The 19,149-nt window shown below is 36.1% G+C and overlaps 1 protein-coding gene across 1 annotated transcript in view; it reads left to right on the plus strand.

The window, feature by feature from the left end:
- Nucleotides 1–485: 485 nt before the first annotated feature.
- The window catches only part of LOC129262742 (gamma-aminobutyric acid type B receptor subunit 2-like), a 99,323-nt gene continuing 80,659 nt past the window's right edge, over nt 486–19,149 (plus strand). The window contains exon 1 of the mRNA XM_064115401.1: nt 486–648. Coding sequence (XP_063971471.1) covers nt 589–648 — 60 coding nt within the window. The 5' untranslated portion in view covers nt 486–588. The remainder of the gene's footprint in view (nt 649–19,149) is intronic.

Consider the following 19,149-nt stretch of genomic DNA (forward strand, 5'->3'; position numbering starts at 1 on the left):
AATACCTGAACTGAAATGCATAAAATAAAACATTGACGTTGATACCTTGATATGAATGACAGTCGTAATTAATACTCTATATTTTCTTGAAAAATTTAATATTCTGTTTTCTGATTGATATGTTTACGTAAATAGATTACAATTTTACATGATTTTTGAGAGAAAGAGGAAAAACTGGAGAAGAAAAAAAAGCCATTATTGCTTGGTCTTTTGGCGACCTTTCGGCCGCGTAGTTCCCGCCAATTTCAATATTTGGCTAGAATATTTGTTTTAAGTGTGGGGCTTTTAGTCAAGAAGAACTCAACGCCGCAAGCCACTGTCCTTTCTAACCAAAAAAGGAGAATGCATAAACCCTGGTGGTATTTGTAATTCCGTGTTCTTATTTCGATACATTAAGGTAATGGGTTCGGAGGTAGATATGTGCATTTTATGTAAATTATAGCTTCTGATAGAAGCACTTAAATTGCTCGCTGAATACACATTATGATTTGGATTAGCGGTGTTGTGCTGGGAAGCATTTTTTACAGCTTTGCTGAAGAAATAAATGTCATATCAATTTCATATGTCTGCTGTGATTATCTTTAGTGCATGTTGAGTAATGGTGGTTGCAAATGGCGGTCTTTTAACTTTTACCTGAATTTTAGTCGAGTAAGTCTTGATCATATTTTGAAGGGGGTTTTATATGGGAATATTTGATTGATATTTAACCATTAAAGTGTTGAGCATGTAAACACATGTGATTATTTCCAATGACTACTTTTCATTCAAACCATTTCGTTATCGAACGACGAGTAGCATTATGATTTTACACATAATTTCAACCATTTTATGTGTCAGTATATGGCACACCAAACATAATTTATTTTTTACTTAACACTTTCAATTTCAAATAAAAAATAAAATTAATTTTGTTTTTACATTTTTCTCTTCTCTCTTTCTCCCGTCTTTACTCTCATTCTCTCGCGGTCCCTCCCCTTTTCTCTGTGCCCCTCTCTCTTTCTCTCTCTCTCACTCTGCATTATACTTTTTTATGAACTTTCTTAAACCGGAATGAATCTGTGACGGACGTGGTCGCTTCTCATTCTTTATTTGGCCTAAACCAGGTAAGTTGTCATCAATGTTTCCTATTGGTTAATAATTTCACGTGAGTTCAATCAATGTTTCCTATTGGTTAGTACGAAGTTACGTGATACTTGAATATTCAAATTAAGCTGCAATCAATGTTTGATAAAATAATGATGTTTATGAAATTAACGTGATATCTGAATATTTGCGGCGATGTAAAACGAAGTTTGCTTTGAATTTCGACCTTGCAGTAATGTGTCTAGAGGGGCGAGGGGGGCATGTGCGCATTTCTTTAACCTGTCTAGAATCATATTTCTCACCCTTATCCTGAAAAAAAAAATAGGAAAAGGATGCATTTATGCAATATAAAGAGTATTCATTCCTAAGTTTTCAACGGTGCTCGCTCAACCATGAAAGTGTAAAAAGCTCGGAAAGTGTGTGGTCATAAAATGATGAATGATAAAAACAACAGCAAATAAGTCACATTTGAAACGGAATTTGCCGCCATATTTCATTTCATAACCCTTCAAAATAAATCTGTGATGTTAAAAATGCTTTCCCCTTTTGGCGCGTGCTCACTCATTCATAACTTAACAAATCGAATTCATATTTGCACAGAATTCTGCCCATATGTTGATGAACATTTACTGCCAAATTACATTGCTAAAGACAATTTTGAAAAAAAAGATCCACCGTTTTGAATGAGGGGTTACTTATTCTTAAACTTATGCACCCAAAGTGTACATAATATCTGTGAGAGAGAAAGTAAACATGTTAACAAAAGTTTGTGACGGATATCCATAGTAAGAAATTGCATTTTTCGAATAACGTGAAAGAAAGCGATTTATTAATTTTTTGTTGTGTACAGATTATGTTTTCAGACCATGACTTCATCGCAAGCGCCCTGTTTTAGAAAAGGTTATTTTTATGGTAACGTTGCCCTTCAATATTAAAGGTAAAAGAGAGTAGTTGCAGAAAACAGGTATTTCATAAAAAAGTCACTTAAATCAAGGTTTCAATTCAATTCAATTCGGTTTATCATGTATATAACAGAATACGATGCTGTATTCCGAAGACTAATTGTGCGATGTTTACATTGAATATTATTTACATTATTTTGAAGATTGTATATCCACTTAAAAAATTATTCACATTTAAATGAGAAACAATTGGTTGATTGAGTCATGCATAAGTGAGATTTCACTAGCATGGGATTCTGATAATTGTGTATTAATTGGGGGAAAAAACCTGTTTTAAACTTAAAATTATACAACAAAAAGGTCAGAAATATAATTCAAATTTGATTTTCATTATGAAGTCATGAAATAGAGATTTAGAATCAAGTTATTGCAACAGAATTAATCATAGTTATAGAACAATTAAATAAAAAACACAACCTTTGAGATATGAAATCCATTAAGAATGGATCAAAGATTACTTTGAGATGTGGGATTGAAGCTGATAAAATAATTCATAATAATTTAAAGAAAATCAAAATTAACAATTAATGAGAACAAATACATGCATATAAATTAAAAATCATTCACATAGCTAAACATTTACAACTGAGAATTTAACAGTTTGACAGTTTGACAAGGTTAATAGGTTAAAAGTCAAAATATTATCATACATCTAGATCTGGTACATTAATGGAAACTTATCTTTGTAAAATCATGAAATTTCAGCTCAAAATCGATAGTTCTAATGATCCCTATCACAGAAAAGTACATGTGGGACTGGTGGATTCTATTCATTGGATTCCATTCGTACTAATTTTGAGATCGTTACCACTAATTGTATTTATCGTTAACTAATATGGTAATAGGTTGTATCAGCCAATCAAAATCAAGCATGTTCATGTGATTTGTAATATAGTAATAACATACTACAATACCCTTTTACATAACGGACCCATACTTTTTACTGTTCTTCTGCTTAACCCGATTTGACCTTCAACAGGTAAGTTTCTGTACAAAGCATATGAGAATGTCAGAAATCAGTGTTTTAGGGGTTAACTTTCAATCTCTATCCCACTAGATTCACGTGATACAGGTGTATGGCTTAAACTATAGTCAAGACCACGTACAGGTGAAGTGAACGTGTGTTAAGCAATGTGTTCCAACAGTCAACACCATTAGATGTGTTTACACATTACCTATGCGCAAGCAACGTGTATCAATGCTAGGCTCTTAGTGAACGTGACGAGGGTTTTAATATCGTGGTATTAAAGGGGATACGACTGGGGTAAGGTTGGGTTCCAGGGAGGGGGTTCACCGGTTTGTTCTGGAGTGTTAGGGTTTTAGTAGGGGTACGGCTGAGGTTGGGTGGAGATACCAGGGCTGGGGTAGAGGAGTATACGGATGCTTAGCAGTCCTGGTGTTGTTTAACAAATATGACAAATATTTAAGTATGACTTAAGTCGCACTTAAATGCCGACGCGTACATGATATGCAACGCGCGACTTATTGATAGATATGCAGTAGTGCACGTCCTCATGACACGATCTGACCAATGTGGTCAAGCCTTTCATACCTTTCATAATCTTTGTGAAACACCCCTCGGGGGTGTTTCACAAAGATTTAAGTATGACTATGACTTAGAGTCGCACTACAATTCAGAGTTGCTTATGGTATGAAAGGCTTGACAGCATTGGTCAGATCGTGTCATGAGGACGCGCACTACTGCGTATCTATCAATAAGATCGCGTGTTGCATAATCATGTACGCGTCGGCATTTAAGTGCGACTTAAGTCATACTTAAATCTTTGTGAATAACCCCCTGGTATCTTTTGTATTGCAAGGGTTTATGAGAAATTGGTGTGTATACAGGACTGGAAGGGGGGGGGGGGTCAGAACGGAGCTAAACTGGTATGCTGAGGGTGATTAACGGGTATAATTTCTATTACTGCGCAAAGGGATTAACTTATGATACTAAGGGGGTAAATAAGGGGGTGAATACCAGTGCATGGAGGGGTACAAGATGGTTTGCTGAGGGAAGTTAGCACGTGCATGATGTCGTTTGGAGTGATAATTGTTTTAACTTCGCGATTTTAATGGGCAAATTTGTGAATACCAGTGCGAGGGGTTACACGGTGATCTGTTAAGAGAGGGTGGTTGGTAGGCCCTAAATGCAATCATAGTATCTCTTGGAGTTTCACTGTGTTTGAATATAAAGGAGCACAGCTGGGGTTGGGCGAGAAGATCAGGTACGGGATCTGCTAGGAGGAGGTTTAATGGTAGGTAATAAGATAATGACAACATATTGCTTTTGGTGGACTTTACCATTGATTAATTACACTGTTAAATAATTATGTGTCCAACCAAGTTTGGGCAGTATGCGGGAAGTGTATTGTCCTGTAAGGTTATAAATAAGCAGCAATTACTTTAGAATGGGCAAAATTGTAATCACACTGGATAAAAAAGAAATGCCCAATGTTGGCCGGACACACATTAACCCTCATGGAGCTTTAATACCCAATATTCTTTAAAGTGTAAGCGATCCCGAAAAAAAAATAGTGGATTAAATTTTCACGCACTAAGAGATCTAATTAAAACAAGTTAATAATGCTGCAGTAATAAGTCAGCTTCCAGTTTTTAAAGGAGAATGAAACTCTTGGAGCAAGTTAGCTTTTGTGAAAGCAGAAAAATCAAAGAATAAGATCAACAAAAGTTTGAGTAAAATTGGACTAGCAATAGAAGAGTTATGAGCATTTGAATTTCGAGATCACTAATGCTATGGAGATCCTCCCATTGGCAATGCGACCAAGATCTATGATGTCACAGATGAACAACTCTCCCCTTTTGGACACTGAAAATATACCCCAAAACATGTATTTTTGCTCATTCTAATCATATGACAAATGATTCATTAATGATATAATGTTGTGAAACCTCTGTACTTGTCCTCTCATAAAGAGAACACCTCACCTTGTGATACACTCTATAAAAGTGAGAATATAGGTGAAATAAGTACTAAAGTAATGAGGGAGTTGTACGTGTGTGACATCACAGATCTTGGTCGCATTGCCAATGGGAGGATCTACCTGGCATTAGTGATCTCAATATTCAAATACTCATAACTTTCTTATTATTCATTCAATCTTCCTCAAACTTTCAACAATATGTTTCTTTGATTTTTCTCTTTGATATGGATTCAGCTGGTTTCAAGGGTTTCATTCTCCTTTAAGCAGGCTTATCAGGGGCGGATCCAGCTTTCGCCAATAGGGGAGGCCGACGCATATTTTCCCCGATTGGCCGCTCAAATTTGATTGTTATTTGTGAAGGGGTAGTCCTAACAGTCACTTATTAGCTTTATTCTCACAAAACATAAATAAATAATGTCATATAAGCGCTAATTAGATAGTACGAGCGCGAGCTAATTTTTTACGGAAATATCATGTATTTTGTCCTTAAAAATTTAACCTGCTGAGCAATGATTGTGATCGTGAACGAATTGCTAGCAGAAATTTTTAATATACGTTCTGGCCTGAAGGAAAACAGACCGTAAGAACAGTTTGCAGTTACTCATAAAAACAATAAATATTTCAAAAATCAAATAATGCGAGCGCGAAGCGCTAGCTGAAAATCTATGACATTTCGACCTAAAAATTGGACATTCTAAGCACTTTTTGTAATCAAAATATAGATAGAAATAGGAATAGGTATATATAACTAAACATTTCGCGCGAGCGCGAAGCGCGAGCGAACAAAAAAGAAGAGATTTCGTCCTAAAAACGGGACACACTATTCATGTTTCGTAAATCACAAAACTGATGACCAATTGGGTATTTTCCTACATTAATAATGCTAGTGCGAAAACAAAATATTTGATATTCTGATATGAAACTGGATAATTCAAGCACGTTTTGAATTAAGGAACAAACTGCGTGTTTTTGAGACTTAGACCAAGAATCTGCATTCTAGATACATTTCTTTTATTATGAAAATCCATAAAGCGCAAGCGCGAGCTGAAAAAAAATTGAAGGCGCACTGAAGAGGGTAATTTTAAGCACTATTTAAAGCATCGTAGGAAAATTGTGATGTGGATATGGATCGTTCTTGAATGATGCGAACGAGAAGCGCGAGCCGATTAAACAACAAATTATTTATACCAAGCACCCGGGGAAATTGCAAGGACATTTTGTCATCATATGAAAATGACTATTTTACCTATCCTTTTTCCTAATCGCGAGATGAAACTTGTCGATATCGATATTCTTATTCTGAAAAAGGGACAATTTCATGATTAGGAAATCATGAAACTGTAACCTTATTTTTCAATCTTATATTGATGAGAGCTCGAATCTGTTAATATTAAGGCCTGAAAACAGGACATTTAAAGCATTTTTAAATACTGTTTTACAGCCTACTTATGCACATACTTATAGTAATCCTCCTATATGCAGAGCTAATCGGCCGTTGGTGGAGTGCAGGGGGATGTTTTGATGCGTGCAGTGCGGTAGCGTGGTTTACCTACATTTTATGAACTAACAGTAACAGAATGCGGTGCCACTACAAGTAGGTCCGGGATCGGGCCGGCCGTTACGAGGCTGTAAATAAAACATGGGTATAATACCACCTTCGTACTTTTCTTTCTGTTTTTTTTTCAGCGTTTCTATCAAGTTAAAAAGACATTTTTTGGGGGCTGCCAAAAAATAGGGGGGCTGGGGCCGGCTCGGCCCCCCTTGGATCCGCGCCTGCTTATGATGACAAATGATTATTAAACACTAAAGTGCTAATCGAGCTTTTGTCATACTAGGGTAGTACAGACAATGAGAAAAGTACCCGAACTGACTTCATCTCCCCCCTCCATTGAAACATGCAATCGACGTCAATATTATTCAGTTTAACGTCTTGTATTCAAGACTAGATCATAATAGACGTAAGCTGGTTGTGCGTACATAGTTGTTCAAATATTTAATTTATCCGTTTCCTTGCCAGGAAAGCAATACTCAAAGTATCAGGTTTTAATTTACAGCCATATAGCGTAGATATCGAGTTTCATTCTCTAGAGGGGCGATATGCCTAGAGCGGGATAGCATGCCTAAAGGTAGTGTGGATGGAGTCGTTGAATTAAAAGAATGTGTTATGTAGAGAGAGAGGATGGTGTTTCAAAGTGCCAGTCCATTATGTGAGCAAATATTTGGTTTAATCAAGTTTCAATATAATTTATCAGACTCCTCTATCACTTCGTCTTTCAACCAGTGCTCTATCCTTATAATATGACTCTCTTTCTCTCTCTGATTCTTCTACTGCTCTTCCTATCTCTGACTTTCTCTCTAAAGCGCGCACACTATGCGATTCGTTGTCAATTTCAAAGAAACTTGTACATTTGAGATGAAAATTATAAAGTTTTAGCGATCAGAGTTCTGAATAATGGTTAGAACTACTGAAATTCAGTCTAGTTCGAGCCTCCCAGTAGGAATAAAAGCAAAGTCAATTTCAAATCGAAATGACGTCATCATCGGCTGCGACTTGAAGTAGATTTGGACTTTACTCCGATCACAGGGCTTTCCGCAAAGCAAAATTATGATTTTATTTTCCCTAACATAATGCCGACAAATAGAATAATTGTACATCTTTGAACCCTCACATTTAATGCAAAATGCGATTTATCTATAACATAAAAATCGCGTCGTATCGGATCGCATAGTGTGCGCTTGGCTTTACACCCCCCTCCCCCCCCCCCCCGCTCCCACCGTTAAGCGCGCGCACAGTCACCCCTAGTTTTCTCTCCCCTTCTCTTACTTTATAACACTAACTTACACTACATTTCCCATTTCCATTGTCAGTTGTTACCCGCCAAGCTGCTTTTTAAAGATTTATTTGAATGTCTTACTTTTCTTTTCTTTGATTATTCACCCCTCTCCCTAGTTTCCCCCTCTCTCACCCTCCATATGCCCCATCTCTCTTTCCTATGCATATGGCATGTAAATATTTAGTGTAGTATATCAGATGAGAGGAATGATTGAGCTGATTGTAAGTATACTTCCATGGAATATACATGTAATCTAATACTGTAGTTTACTGAAATTCAATAACAATCAGGCTCAATTAAATAATTTGTTATATTTCATTTTCGTTGAAATATAGTACAGAACAATGTAAATCAGATACAAACTAAAATATTAATATTGTACAGAAAATCAAAATCATTCTGAAATAGAGCGTATGAAATTAAGTAGATGGTTCGGAGGGCCTATCTTATAAAATATAACCCTCAATCAAAGTTTGCCAACCCCGAAAATATCACTCAAAAATGTAATTACTAATAAAAATCAATTCTAACATTTTCATTCAGCTATAAAAATCAGCTCCTAAGCTTAAAAATATAAATATGATCAGCAATAACAGACACATGATCTTGATTTAAATTAAGAGGAATTTCAATGGAAGCTTCGAAGAATATGGAAATGAGGTTGATGTTTGCATTTATTTAAACACGACATGTGCATTACAGGCTTCGTTTAACTTCTAACAATCTAGAAAATTAAATTAAAAAAAGAGCCCTGTATTTCGATTTTTTTTTTACAGAAAATTAAAGAAAGAAAGAAAGAAAAACAAATCGTTCATTTTTTCTCCTAATTTTGATTGTTGGTTACCTATTTAGTATTACTTTGGAATTTCTTGTTGGTCTTTAAGATAGAGATTCACAAATGCATTGAAATATAGGTTCTCAAACCACAGATGACGGACAAAATGGCGGACAGGAAACGAAAAATGGTCAAAAGGAAAAACAATCTAAATCTACTCATACCAATACGAAATCATAAGAGAAAAGGGTTTAATAAATGTCATCCTTAAGGCCGCGATGCTTCAACCTATATATCTGTAGTTTAAGCTGGCATATTGAGGAATAACCCCCGGGCGATATACCATTCTATTACACGATATGCGAGGAAATAGAACTAGAACAGAGGTTAAAGATTAATCATTGTTTTATATTAGAAGTTATATCGATTTAGACTTAGCTTGATCGATTTGCATGAGACGATGGGTCTCGCGTTAACTTTATAACATACTTTCACAAGATGAACTATTTTGGAAGCTTAGGCAGAAATAATTACTGAGTAAAGCTTGTTTGTTTATCCTGGAAAAATCTAATGTATGCGCTTGAAAAATCATTCGTTAAAATAGTTAGTGTCCAAATGAAGCGAGCAGAATCCATCGTAATTATGTTTGCATTTGAACCCATAAACTATTGAATTACGTTATTCCCATAGACTTTAGGGTCCTTGGAACGAGTTTTAGTAAGGGATGCTGGTTTGGAAGTACAATTTAACTAGAGTAGAAAAAAGTTTTCACACCAGAATGAAGGTGATTTCGTCAAGGAAGACTTGACAAGAAATATTAAAAAGGAGTTCTTAAAGCAAAATAATGGTTAGCCTAACATTTTGGTTTAGTTTACTTAGAAGTGAATGACGAAGTCATACTTGATTATATTGTTCATTCATTTTGTTTATTGATAAGCACAGTTTGTATTTCCCCCCTCTCATAGGCCTACACTGCAAAAACTCTGGTGTTGATTTAAAACCAGCCCGGAATCTATATTTGTCCACACCAGAGAAGTGTTAAACAACACCAGTTTCGTTTTGGTCGAAAACCAGGAAGGTGTTTATACAACACCAATTACTATTAAAACAGCATCGGTTTGATTCCGAACTGGTGTAGTTTCAATACTTCTCTGGGGTAGACATATATAGATACCGGGCTGGTGTTAAATCAACACCGGATTTTTTTTGCATTGTACTAAAAAAAAGTGGAAGGGGTTTCGAAAGTCAGATTTGTCATCATGTATTTTCCTCTTTTTTTTGCCAGTCGACAACATTCCCGGACTTTTTTTTCGAAAGGTAATTTTGTACAATAAGTGTAGGAGGCGTTTTACCGAATCAGAAATTAAATAGATACATTTACGCATAAACAAATAAATAGCAGTTTGATATACATGTATGATTAAGCAAAACATGTTCGTTTGTGATATTAACTTTAGATTTAATTATTTCAAGACATGATAACGTGAAGGAATCCAAAGAGAAAGGAAAGAACGAAAGAAAGAAAGAAAGAAAGAAAGAGGGAAAGAGAGAATGAAAGAAATAAAGATAAAAAAGAGAGAACCCCCCCCCCCGTTATACTAGAGAGTTATTTGAAAAGATACGGAAATTGATAAATGTAACTAAGAAAACATATTATGAGTCAGAAATGTTCAATATTTCATATGATTTTCCTAAAGGTATGTAAATAAGTATTCCCTTGTATACAATTTTTTTCTAATCCATCACTCTCTCTCTCTCCCTCGCCCTCTGTAAATATTTATTGATATTTATATTCCTCTCTCTCTCTCTCTTTCTCTCGTTCACTTGAAGTATTCATTAATTTTAGGTTTCTTACTTTCTCTCCCTCTTCGTCTCACCATCACGTATATCTATGTATTCATTAATTAATTTTCTGTATCCCTATCTCTTCCTTTCTTCCTTTATTATTATTATTATTTATTCGGCAATTCACACAAAATATAACTTCCTTTCTTTCTTTTTTTTTATTTCTCTATTTCTTTCTTTATTTCTTTCTTTTTCTTTCTCTCTTTTTTTCTTTCTTTCTTTCTTTCTTTCTTTCTTTCTTTCTTTCTTTATTTCTTTCTTTCTTTCTCTATTTCTTTCTTTCTTTCTTTCTTTCTTTCTTTCTTTTTTCTTTCTTTTTTATTTATTTATTTCTTTTTTCTTTCTTGTTTCTTTTTTCTTTCCAATTCTGTGTTAGTTTTGGTGAGGGTGTGTGAGTGCGCGGTAAGTAGTTTGCCAATTTGCTATTTTACAACCGATCCCTCTTCTATTTCATCTCCTCTACTCTCACTCTCCTCTCAACCTTACATGTAAAGCCCCTTTCACAATTGACGTACGACCATTTGCGACCTTTTGGTCGTGCGACAGGCTGCAACAGGCATCAATCGCTAGTCATCTCATAAGATCGCACAGAGGCTTTCACAGTTGCAACAGCTGTCGTACCACAAAAACAACCAGTAAACCCCGTTGCACGAGTAAGTCGCATATGCTCTTATTGTGCTCGTACGATCACATGCGAGTGTTGCACGAGGGATTGCGAGTGGAACGGTCGCATACATGCGAATGAAACGGTAGTGCAATGTTGTAAGCCGTTGCGATCGGTCTTGCAACAGTCTTATGGCCCATATTATTATCGCAACCAGTCGCAAGACAGGTCTCTGTACATGTAGGTCGCTTGCATATGTGCAAGTGTTGCACGACCTCCAGTCAAGTAAATGCGACTACTTAGTTGTGCCACCTCTCGCACCAAGTCGTACAACGTTGAACAACACTCGCACGATGATCGCCCGACCGATGGTACGACCCCGGGTACGGCCTGATGCGAGTGAATCGATCGTGTTTGATCGCGTTCGGATTTTGAACATGTTCAAAGTTCAGATGTGACCAGTCACGACCACCTCGAGTTCGTGCGACCGTCTACAACGACTGCGAGTGCTCGCAAGACACCAAGAGATCGATCGTGCAACAACAAGAAAAAAACTGTTGCAGGCGGTCGTAAACTGGTCGGACGTCAATTGTGAAAGGGGCTGAACGGTCGCATACATGCGAATGCAACGGTAGTGGAATGTAGTAAGCCGTAATTTCGATCGGTCTTGCAACAGTCTCATATTATCGCACCCAGTCGCAAGACTGGTCTCTGTAGGTCTCCAGCACATGTGCAAGTGTTGTACGACCTCCAGTCGACTAAATGCGACTATACTTAGTTGTGCCACCTCTCGCACCAAGTCGTACAACGTTGAACAACACTCACACGATGATCGCCCGACCGATGGTACGACCTGTTAGGAGTGAATCAATCGTATTTGATCGCGTTTGGATTTTGAACATGTTCAAAGTTCAGATGCGACCAGTCACGATCACCTCCGACCACCTCGAGTTTGTGCGATCGTCTACAACGACTGCGAGTGCTCGCAAGACACGAAGGGATCGATCGTGCAACAACAAGAAAAAACTGTTGCAGGTGGTCGTAAACAGGTCGTACGTCAATTGTGAAAGGGGCTTAACCTACTTTATAATCCACTCGACCTAGTTATGTTCATTTACGTCGAACACGAGTTGGTTTAGCGCTTTCTTTGTAATGCCCGACTTATATCCCTTCAAATAACTTGACGACCTTCATAAAAACAATTCTTATCAGATTTTTCTTCAATTTATGCGATGATATAGTCCCGAACCCAATTCATACTAATGAAACTTCAAACAACATTACAATAAACCGCCAAGCTTCATAATTTAACATGGATTTCTCTTTAAAAAAACAACAGACGATACATGTATGCTTTCCATTTTTTGGATGTAGAAACGAATAATAAATGAAGTGATTAATACAATACTCCATTTAGCAATGGTTTCTGAAAAAAAGGTATTACAATATAAATAGGAAGAAGAAATCATGATGCATAGACATATGGAGAAAGAGGGTAACGAGGGAGAGAGGAAAAGACCGAGAGAGAAAAAAAGAGATGGCGGGTGGGGGGGGGGGGTTCAACCTCAAATCTGACATGCAAATATGGTTTCAATCAAAATAAAATTTGGTCGAAATTCAAGATTGAAGAAAAGAATAACATAGGTAAGCTTGCCTTACATTGGCAAGCTATTCAAACCTGAAATATAAACAAAACTAAAACTACGAGGTAAGGGATGTGGAAATATAGGCTAATACATTTGGTGACGGAGGAAAACGGTTTTAATCAACTTTAAGTGAAGCAGGAGTTACCATTCATAGCAAGCCCCGAGGGGAAATACATTTATGGTTATTAACAAACATGTTCGGTCACAACAGAAATGTCGATACATCGGACTACAACAAACTATTCCCAGTTCGACGTACAAAGATTGATGTTGGTTGGAGTTTTTGATGAATTACTTTGCTTTACTGTTATCCCCTCCCAAGGGAAATCACATTTAGTTGAGCTCGGCTCAGCCACTATGCAAAGACAGGAGATTGCACTGATCGAGGAAACAGATTATTCCAAATATTTGCTTTTCATTTGACTAAGATGTCCAGTGAGATGAATCTGTAAGCTCGTTGAAGAAACAATTCTGTGGATCAAGTGTTTTCGAGCGCTTTCTCGGGCCAGGCATGAAATCTTTGTAAACACAAAGAGATCTTATCAGAGATAGGAACTCAGATGGGAAGATATCAGCCAAGTTTGTCTTATAAAAGCATGAGAATGATTTAAAGAGTGAATATTACACAGTTTAATGATAATCGTATCAGACTATGCTGATAGCGTGATAAAATTAATTTGTTATTTGACTATATAATAATAATAAATAATATAGGGTATTTATATTACGCACATATCCACCTTGTTAGGTGCTCAAGGCGCTCCTATATTACCCGGCTAAGCTAGGCGTTCACAGCGCACACAGCTTCTTGAGGAATTACTTCCTACCGGTACCCATTTACCTCACCTGGGTTGAGTGCAGCACATTGTGGATCAGTTTCTTGCTGAAGGAAATTACGCCATGGCTGGGATTCGAACCCACGACCCTCTGTTTCAAAGTCCGGAGACTAATCCACTTATATCCATTTTCTCCAAACAAAACAGAAAGAAAAACGAAACAAATAATAATAAAAAATCACTAATGTTTTACAAAATATTTGATAAAGTGGTGTTGCCTGAAATACCCAACTTTTACCAATGGTATGTTATTTAAGCAAACTTTATTATAAAGTGTTTTCAATGATTGAAATTCTTTAATATTATTATTTTCGTTAAAAGTGTACTATACAATGACCATCACTTTTTTCCTTACCACATTGTTGTCATTGTTGTCATTTCTGGTCGTGTGTGAGGTAGTTGAGCTTTGTTAACATGACCAAGAGAGAGAGAGAGAGAACTAATTTCAAATCAACATTAACAAGATAATGCAACATCGGTAAGTATAAACGAATGCAAAACCGTGTTGTAAATTTACAATTGATCTTAAATCGTTGACTGACGGGGGACTCACTCATGACTTTAACAATGTCTTGTGATAACCATGTCATGTTTGCTGAGATATAGCACGTCCTATGGATATAGCTTGTCCTACGATGGATTTAAAGTGTTGCTGATTGGCTGTTCAATTCTGACATACTTAATCTCATCTTATCAAACGTCCAGTCCTCCCTCTCTCTCCCTCATTTTGTGTACACACACACACACACACCGTCTAACAAACACACACATATATATATATATATTTATATATATATATATATACATATATATATATACATATATATATATATATATACATGTATATATATATATATATATATATATATATATATATATATATATATGTATATATATATATATATATATACTGTATATGAAGAGTTTTGTTAAAAAAAGGAGCTACAAATCCACTCTTGGTATTTTTCTGTAAATCAGGTTTTTTAATTCACCACCTTCCCCACTGCTGTTCTATTTTGATATAGATGATAGTACTACCATATTAGAGTAGTTATACCATGATTTCAAAATCTGGCATTCATTATCAATTTTTTAAGATTTTTTGAAATCTTATTTTTCATGGATTTAGCTCCTTTAGAACAAAACTCTAGTTAAATGTCAATTTTTACCAATTTTGATATTGGAAATTGAACACGAAACACAAACATATGGCTAGCAGAGTACATTTCACATCTTTTCCGATGTTTATCCATTGAAAATTACAAAGAGAAAAAAGTAATATTTTGTCATCTTTTCTAAGGACGTGGACTTTTCGATATCTAATTCCAAAAGGAGCTAAATCCAGAAATATTAATAACAAAAGTAACATTATATTAGAACATCTAGTTGATTTATCTCTTCAAACCTCCCTTTCTCTGTCTCTCTCATTCCTTCATTACATTAAAAACGAAATTATAATAATGCATCGTATTCCTAGACCACTATACATATATGTGTATATATATGTATATATATATATATATATATATATATATATATATATATATATATATATATATATATAAATATTAAGCAAAGCATGACGTAAACCTTGAAATTATTTATTTGGTCACGTTGGTGAATAGTACCGTTGAATATGGAAGAAAACACACGCTTTTTTAGAAAAACGAATTACCAAAAACATTTTGGTGTGTTTGACAAAAAAATCTAAAATTGAAAATAATTTCAATCCCTTAAGACAACACCAACTTTTAAGACACGATAATATGATTATAGTAATGTTCAGTTCTCTACCAATAACGTGGCTGTACGCTTGCTAAAATACTTATTTTAATGTTTGTTAAGCATGAAATAAAACACGAATGGTGACCAGGTCTTTGGTACCACAAACTTGAAACTAAAATCCGATATTTGTTGACATAAACCTGTTTTGTAATCGTCGTTCTTCCCCTTGTCATGCTTGTGAACTGGTATTTTGGACATCGCGATAGACATGATAGCGGGATAGAGACAGGGAGAGAGAGCGCGCGAAAATAACTTATGAATATAGTTAGAACAATATTAATGTGAAGTGGTTGGTTGCGCCTGTGTGTGCGTGTGTATGTGTGAGGGAGTGCAAATGTGTCCAGTGTTTCAGCATTAATCTACGCTCGTGACTCCTACATCCGATGTCAAAAATGTGTATTTAGACAGCGGGTTTGTGTATCTTAGTTATTAATGTACGTCAAACATTGTTAAGACTATGACATTGATGGATTAGTCAGGAATTCCAGTGCGTCTATCTCATCTGATCTTTTCTATGGTTGCCATCGGGAAACGGAGGATTGACAGGGGGAGGGGGGGTGCGCACTCGCGTAAAATTTGACTTTATCATATGAGTTAATAATAAAAACATTTTTTAAAGGAAAATATATCGTTATGGACATACCTTTAAAAATACCACATTTTAAAGTCACCAGGCCCCTCTCATTTTCCTTTAAGAATTCCCCGGAGCTTCACTTGGCTAAATATAATTCACTAGATGTTCCATGTAGTGTAATTACTTATTTGTAAAAAATGAATGAGTGAAACTAAACAGACGGTTTGTAAAAGTAACCTGTTAAAAAATGAGCAAGACTGTTGAGATTAATCCAATGCTCCAAGGAAATTCTTAAAAATGATTTTATTGGTGATATTAATGTTTTCTTGTCACTATAAAAGACAGAAGGTTTATAAAGGTATCAGGATGGGGGGTACAGGCAGGTCGTCCGAGAACCACTATATCTGTACCTTCACATGAGTAAATTTGGCGGTTCTTGAAAATAAAACCCCAAATCCTCAGGGTTTTCCATGCAGCACCTTACATCACATATGTTCAAAGGAGAAGACATTTTCTTAATTGTGATTTAGCTTTCACATGTTTTAAAAAATCCTTTTGAGAAGGATCTGAACAGCTCGCAATGAAAAACTTATCGATATTCATATTTCTTTTCAGATCAAAATCAACTACTGCTTTTTACATTTATTTCTACCGGTTGAAATATATCGATTCTAATGTGCCTCAAGCAGTAATTTATAATAATATTCTTCATGCTATACCAGACCGTTATCATACAAGTTATGATGAGCACTAGTAGACCCTAAGGAAAGAAAAGCAATCATTTATTAAAGCGGCTTTGTGAGCTCGTAGGATTAGAATTTTTCATCCCGGATATTAAAAACATGGCACTCTTCTTAATAGCGATGATGAATTATTCCTTGACTTTAAAAGAAGGCAGTTGCTTTTAATAGCTCGTCTCAGTTGACCAGTAGCCGCGTTCCATCCCTTTGAAAACTGCGTGTTTCTCCTTTCTTCTGTTTTTTGTGTTTACAATTCTTTGCTATTTTGGAATCAAAAGCTCTCTTTAATAAATTATTTCCTCCAGACATTAATATTGTTGTCTTATTTCTTTTTTTACCAGTTTCTGCCTATCATTTCTAAAGAGATATACACCATTTAATCATCACAATCATCGTCAGTCGTGTACAGAAAGTACATTATGTATTTCCTGATATATTTCATAAAATACCGAATGAAATACGATTCCCGTGTTATAGTACGTAGTTTACCTCACCGCATTATTCACGTATTCACCACATTGGAGACAAACCGTCTTCTCAGGGAACATACAAACAGTGGCGTTATGAGCAAACTGAAATTGAGGTAAAATCAAAAACTGAAATGAAACTTTGCAAATACAGCGAAAATGTTGACGATTTAAAAAAACAGGTAATATTTTGAACCAGATTAAGCAAATATTCACAAAATGAAAGCAAATCGTACAACTAGTTTCTCCTTCAATTTTCTCCTCTTGTCCATGGCACTTTTGAGGGTCATATGCTCCAATTGATGCGAGTATATCATCTTGAAACCCTTAAATGCAGGACACTGGGAACGATTTTCTTTTAGGAAGCTGATGTAAATTTGAAAAAAAAAACATAGGTTTCATTACAAAATATAGTTTACTTTGCTAACATTCTCATTTTTTTAACACCTATCGAAATTGCTGGGTGTATACACGCAACACCCCCAGGCCCATACACGCAACACCCCCAGGCCCAAGCACGCAACACCCCAGGCCCATACACGCAACACCCCCAGGCCCATACACGCAACACCCCCAGGCCCAAGCACGCAACACCCCCAGGCCCATACACGCAACACCCCCAGGCCCAAGCACGCAACACCCCCAGGCCCATACACGCAACACCCCCAGGCCCAAGCACGCAACACCCCCAGGCCCAAGCACCCTTGCTTCTCAGGACCATGCTCAAATCCATCCAAATGTCCCCTAAAACCCTGGAATAATGCATGATAAAAGAAAACTTTTAGAAATGCAATTGGTCGAGCACATTATGGTTTCGTGAAATCAAAACGATGACGCCTGATGCGACCCATATGTAAAAAAAAACATAACGAAGACAAAGTGGTATCGCTTCTGTTTCTACCGCCTAGATGTCTGTTTTTTGCTCCTTTTACCAGATGACTGCTCCTGAAATGTAATTCCCTAAAGCAAAGCGGAAAATGATTAATGATATTTAGATATTTTCACACATTTGTATTTCATGATAATAATCGCTGTTCACACGTAAGGGTTTAATATCCCCTTTCCGAGAAATCAATCAGTTAATAGCACATTAGACGCTAATTTCAGATACAGATACAGGTATTAATGGACACATGGTGAAATCAAAACACGGTTCTTTGACAAAAAATACCTTCCTGTTTTTAGCATCTCCCTCTCACTGTCGGTGTTTTTCGTCATATAGTTTGTTCCCTAACGCTATCTTACAATATCATGATGCATAAGACTAGTGTGCGATTATAATCTATGTGTAGACTACCTTCAATAAAAATGGTTTATGGAAAGTCCTTAAGGCATATGCCATGTTTCGCTAAACATTAAAATTTGGGAATACATGTATAACCGATCAAACTACATTAAATTATGTAAAAAATATCTTAATAATGAATGTGAACTAGCAGGTTTCATCAGGTCATCAAGTCTGGCAAAGATCCTTAGCCATAATGCAACATTATTTTCCTTTTCTGCATTAATTATTCAAATAATATGTTATTTTATTTGGGTAGGCCGTACATAAGGTTGATTTCTTTTTGGCTGCTACCCTTTCAGTATAATACTTTATTTATGCTATGTCTCATTTATTTCATGTTCATACTATATATATTGTTCTTTTTTTAATACTAAGACAGCTTTCTTTCTCAAGAAAGCTAGTCCAAAAATCCATTTTACCTTTGAAACCAGCAAATGGAATATGAGAATGTCTGGAGCAGGGATTGTGATTTCATTTGCATCACGAAAGCATGACTATGGCCTTCAGTACAGACACAATACCCCATGTTTGCTTCTTCAATTACACACCAATTTCATTGGCCTGACTTCGTTGCATCCCTTTGCTCCCTAAATTGGCATCTGCTCTCCACTCGTTAGCCCTCAGGCGATAAATTCATACCGCTTATCCGGTTGGGATTGTACATGGTTCTGCAGTGAAAATAGGAGGACAATTTCCAATCTAAAGGATGATAGCAATGTCTGTAATTCTTGGAGATGCCTGGGAGGGGATTAAAAGCAAATGGTTAGG

This window comes from Lytechinus pictus, unplaced genomic scaffold (genome assembly GCF_037042905.1).
Source record: "Lytechinus pictus isolate F3 Inbred unplaced genomic scaffold, Lp3.0 scaffold_34, whole genome shotgun sequence".
Lineage (NCBI taxonomy): Eukaryota > Metazoa > Echinodermata > Echinoidea > Temnopleuroida > Toxopneustidae > Lytechinus > Lytechinus pictus.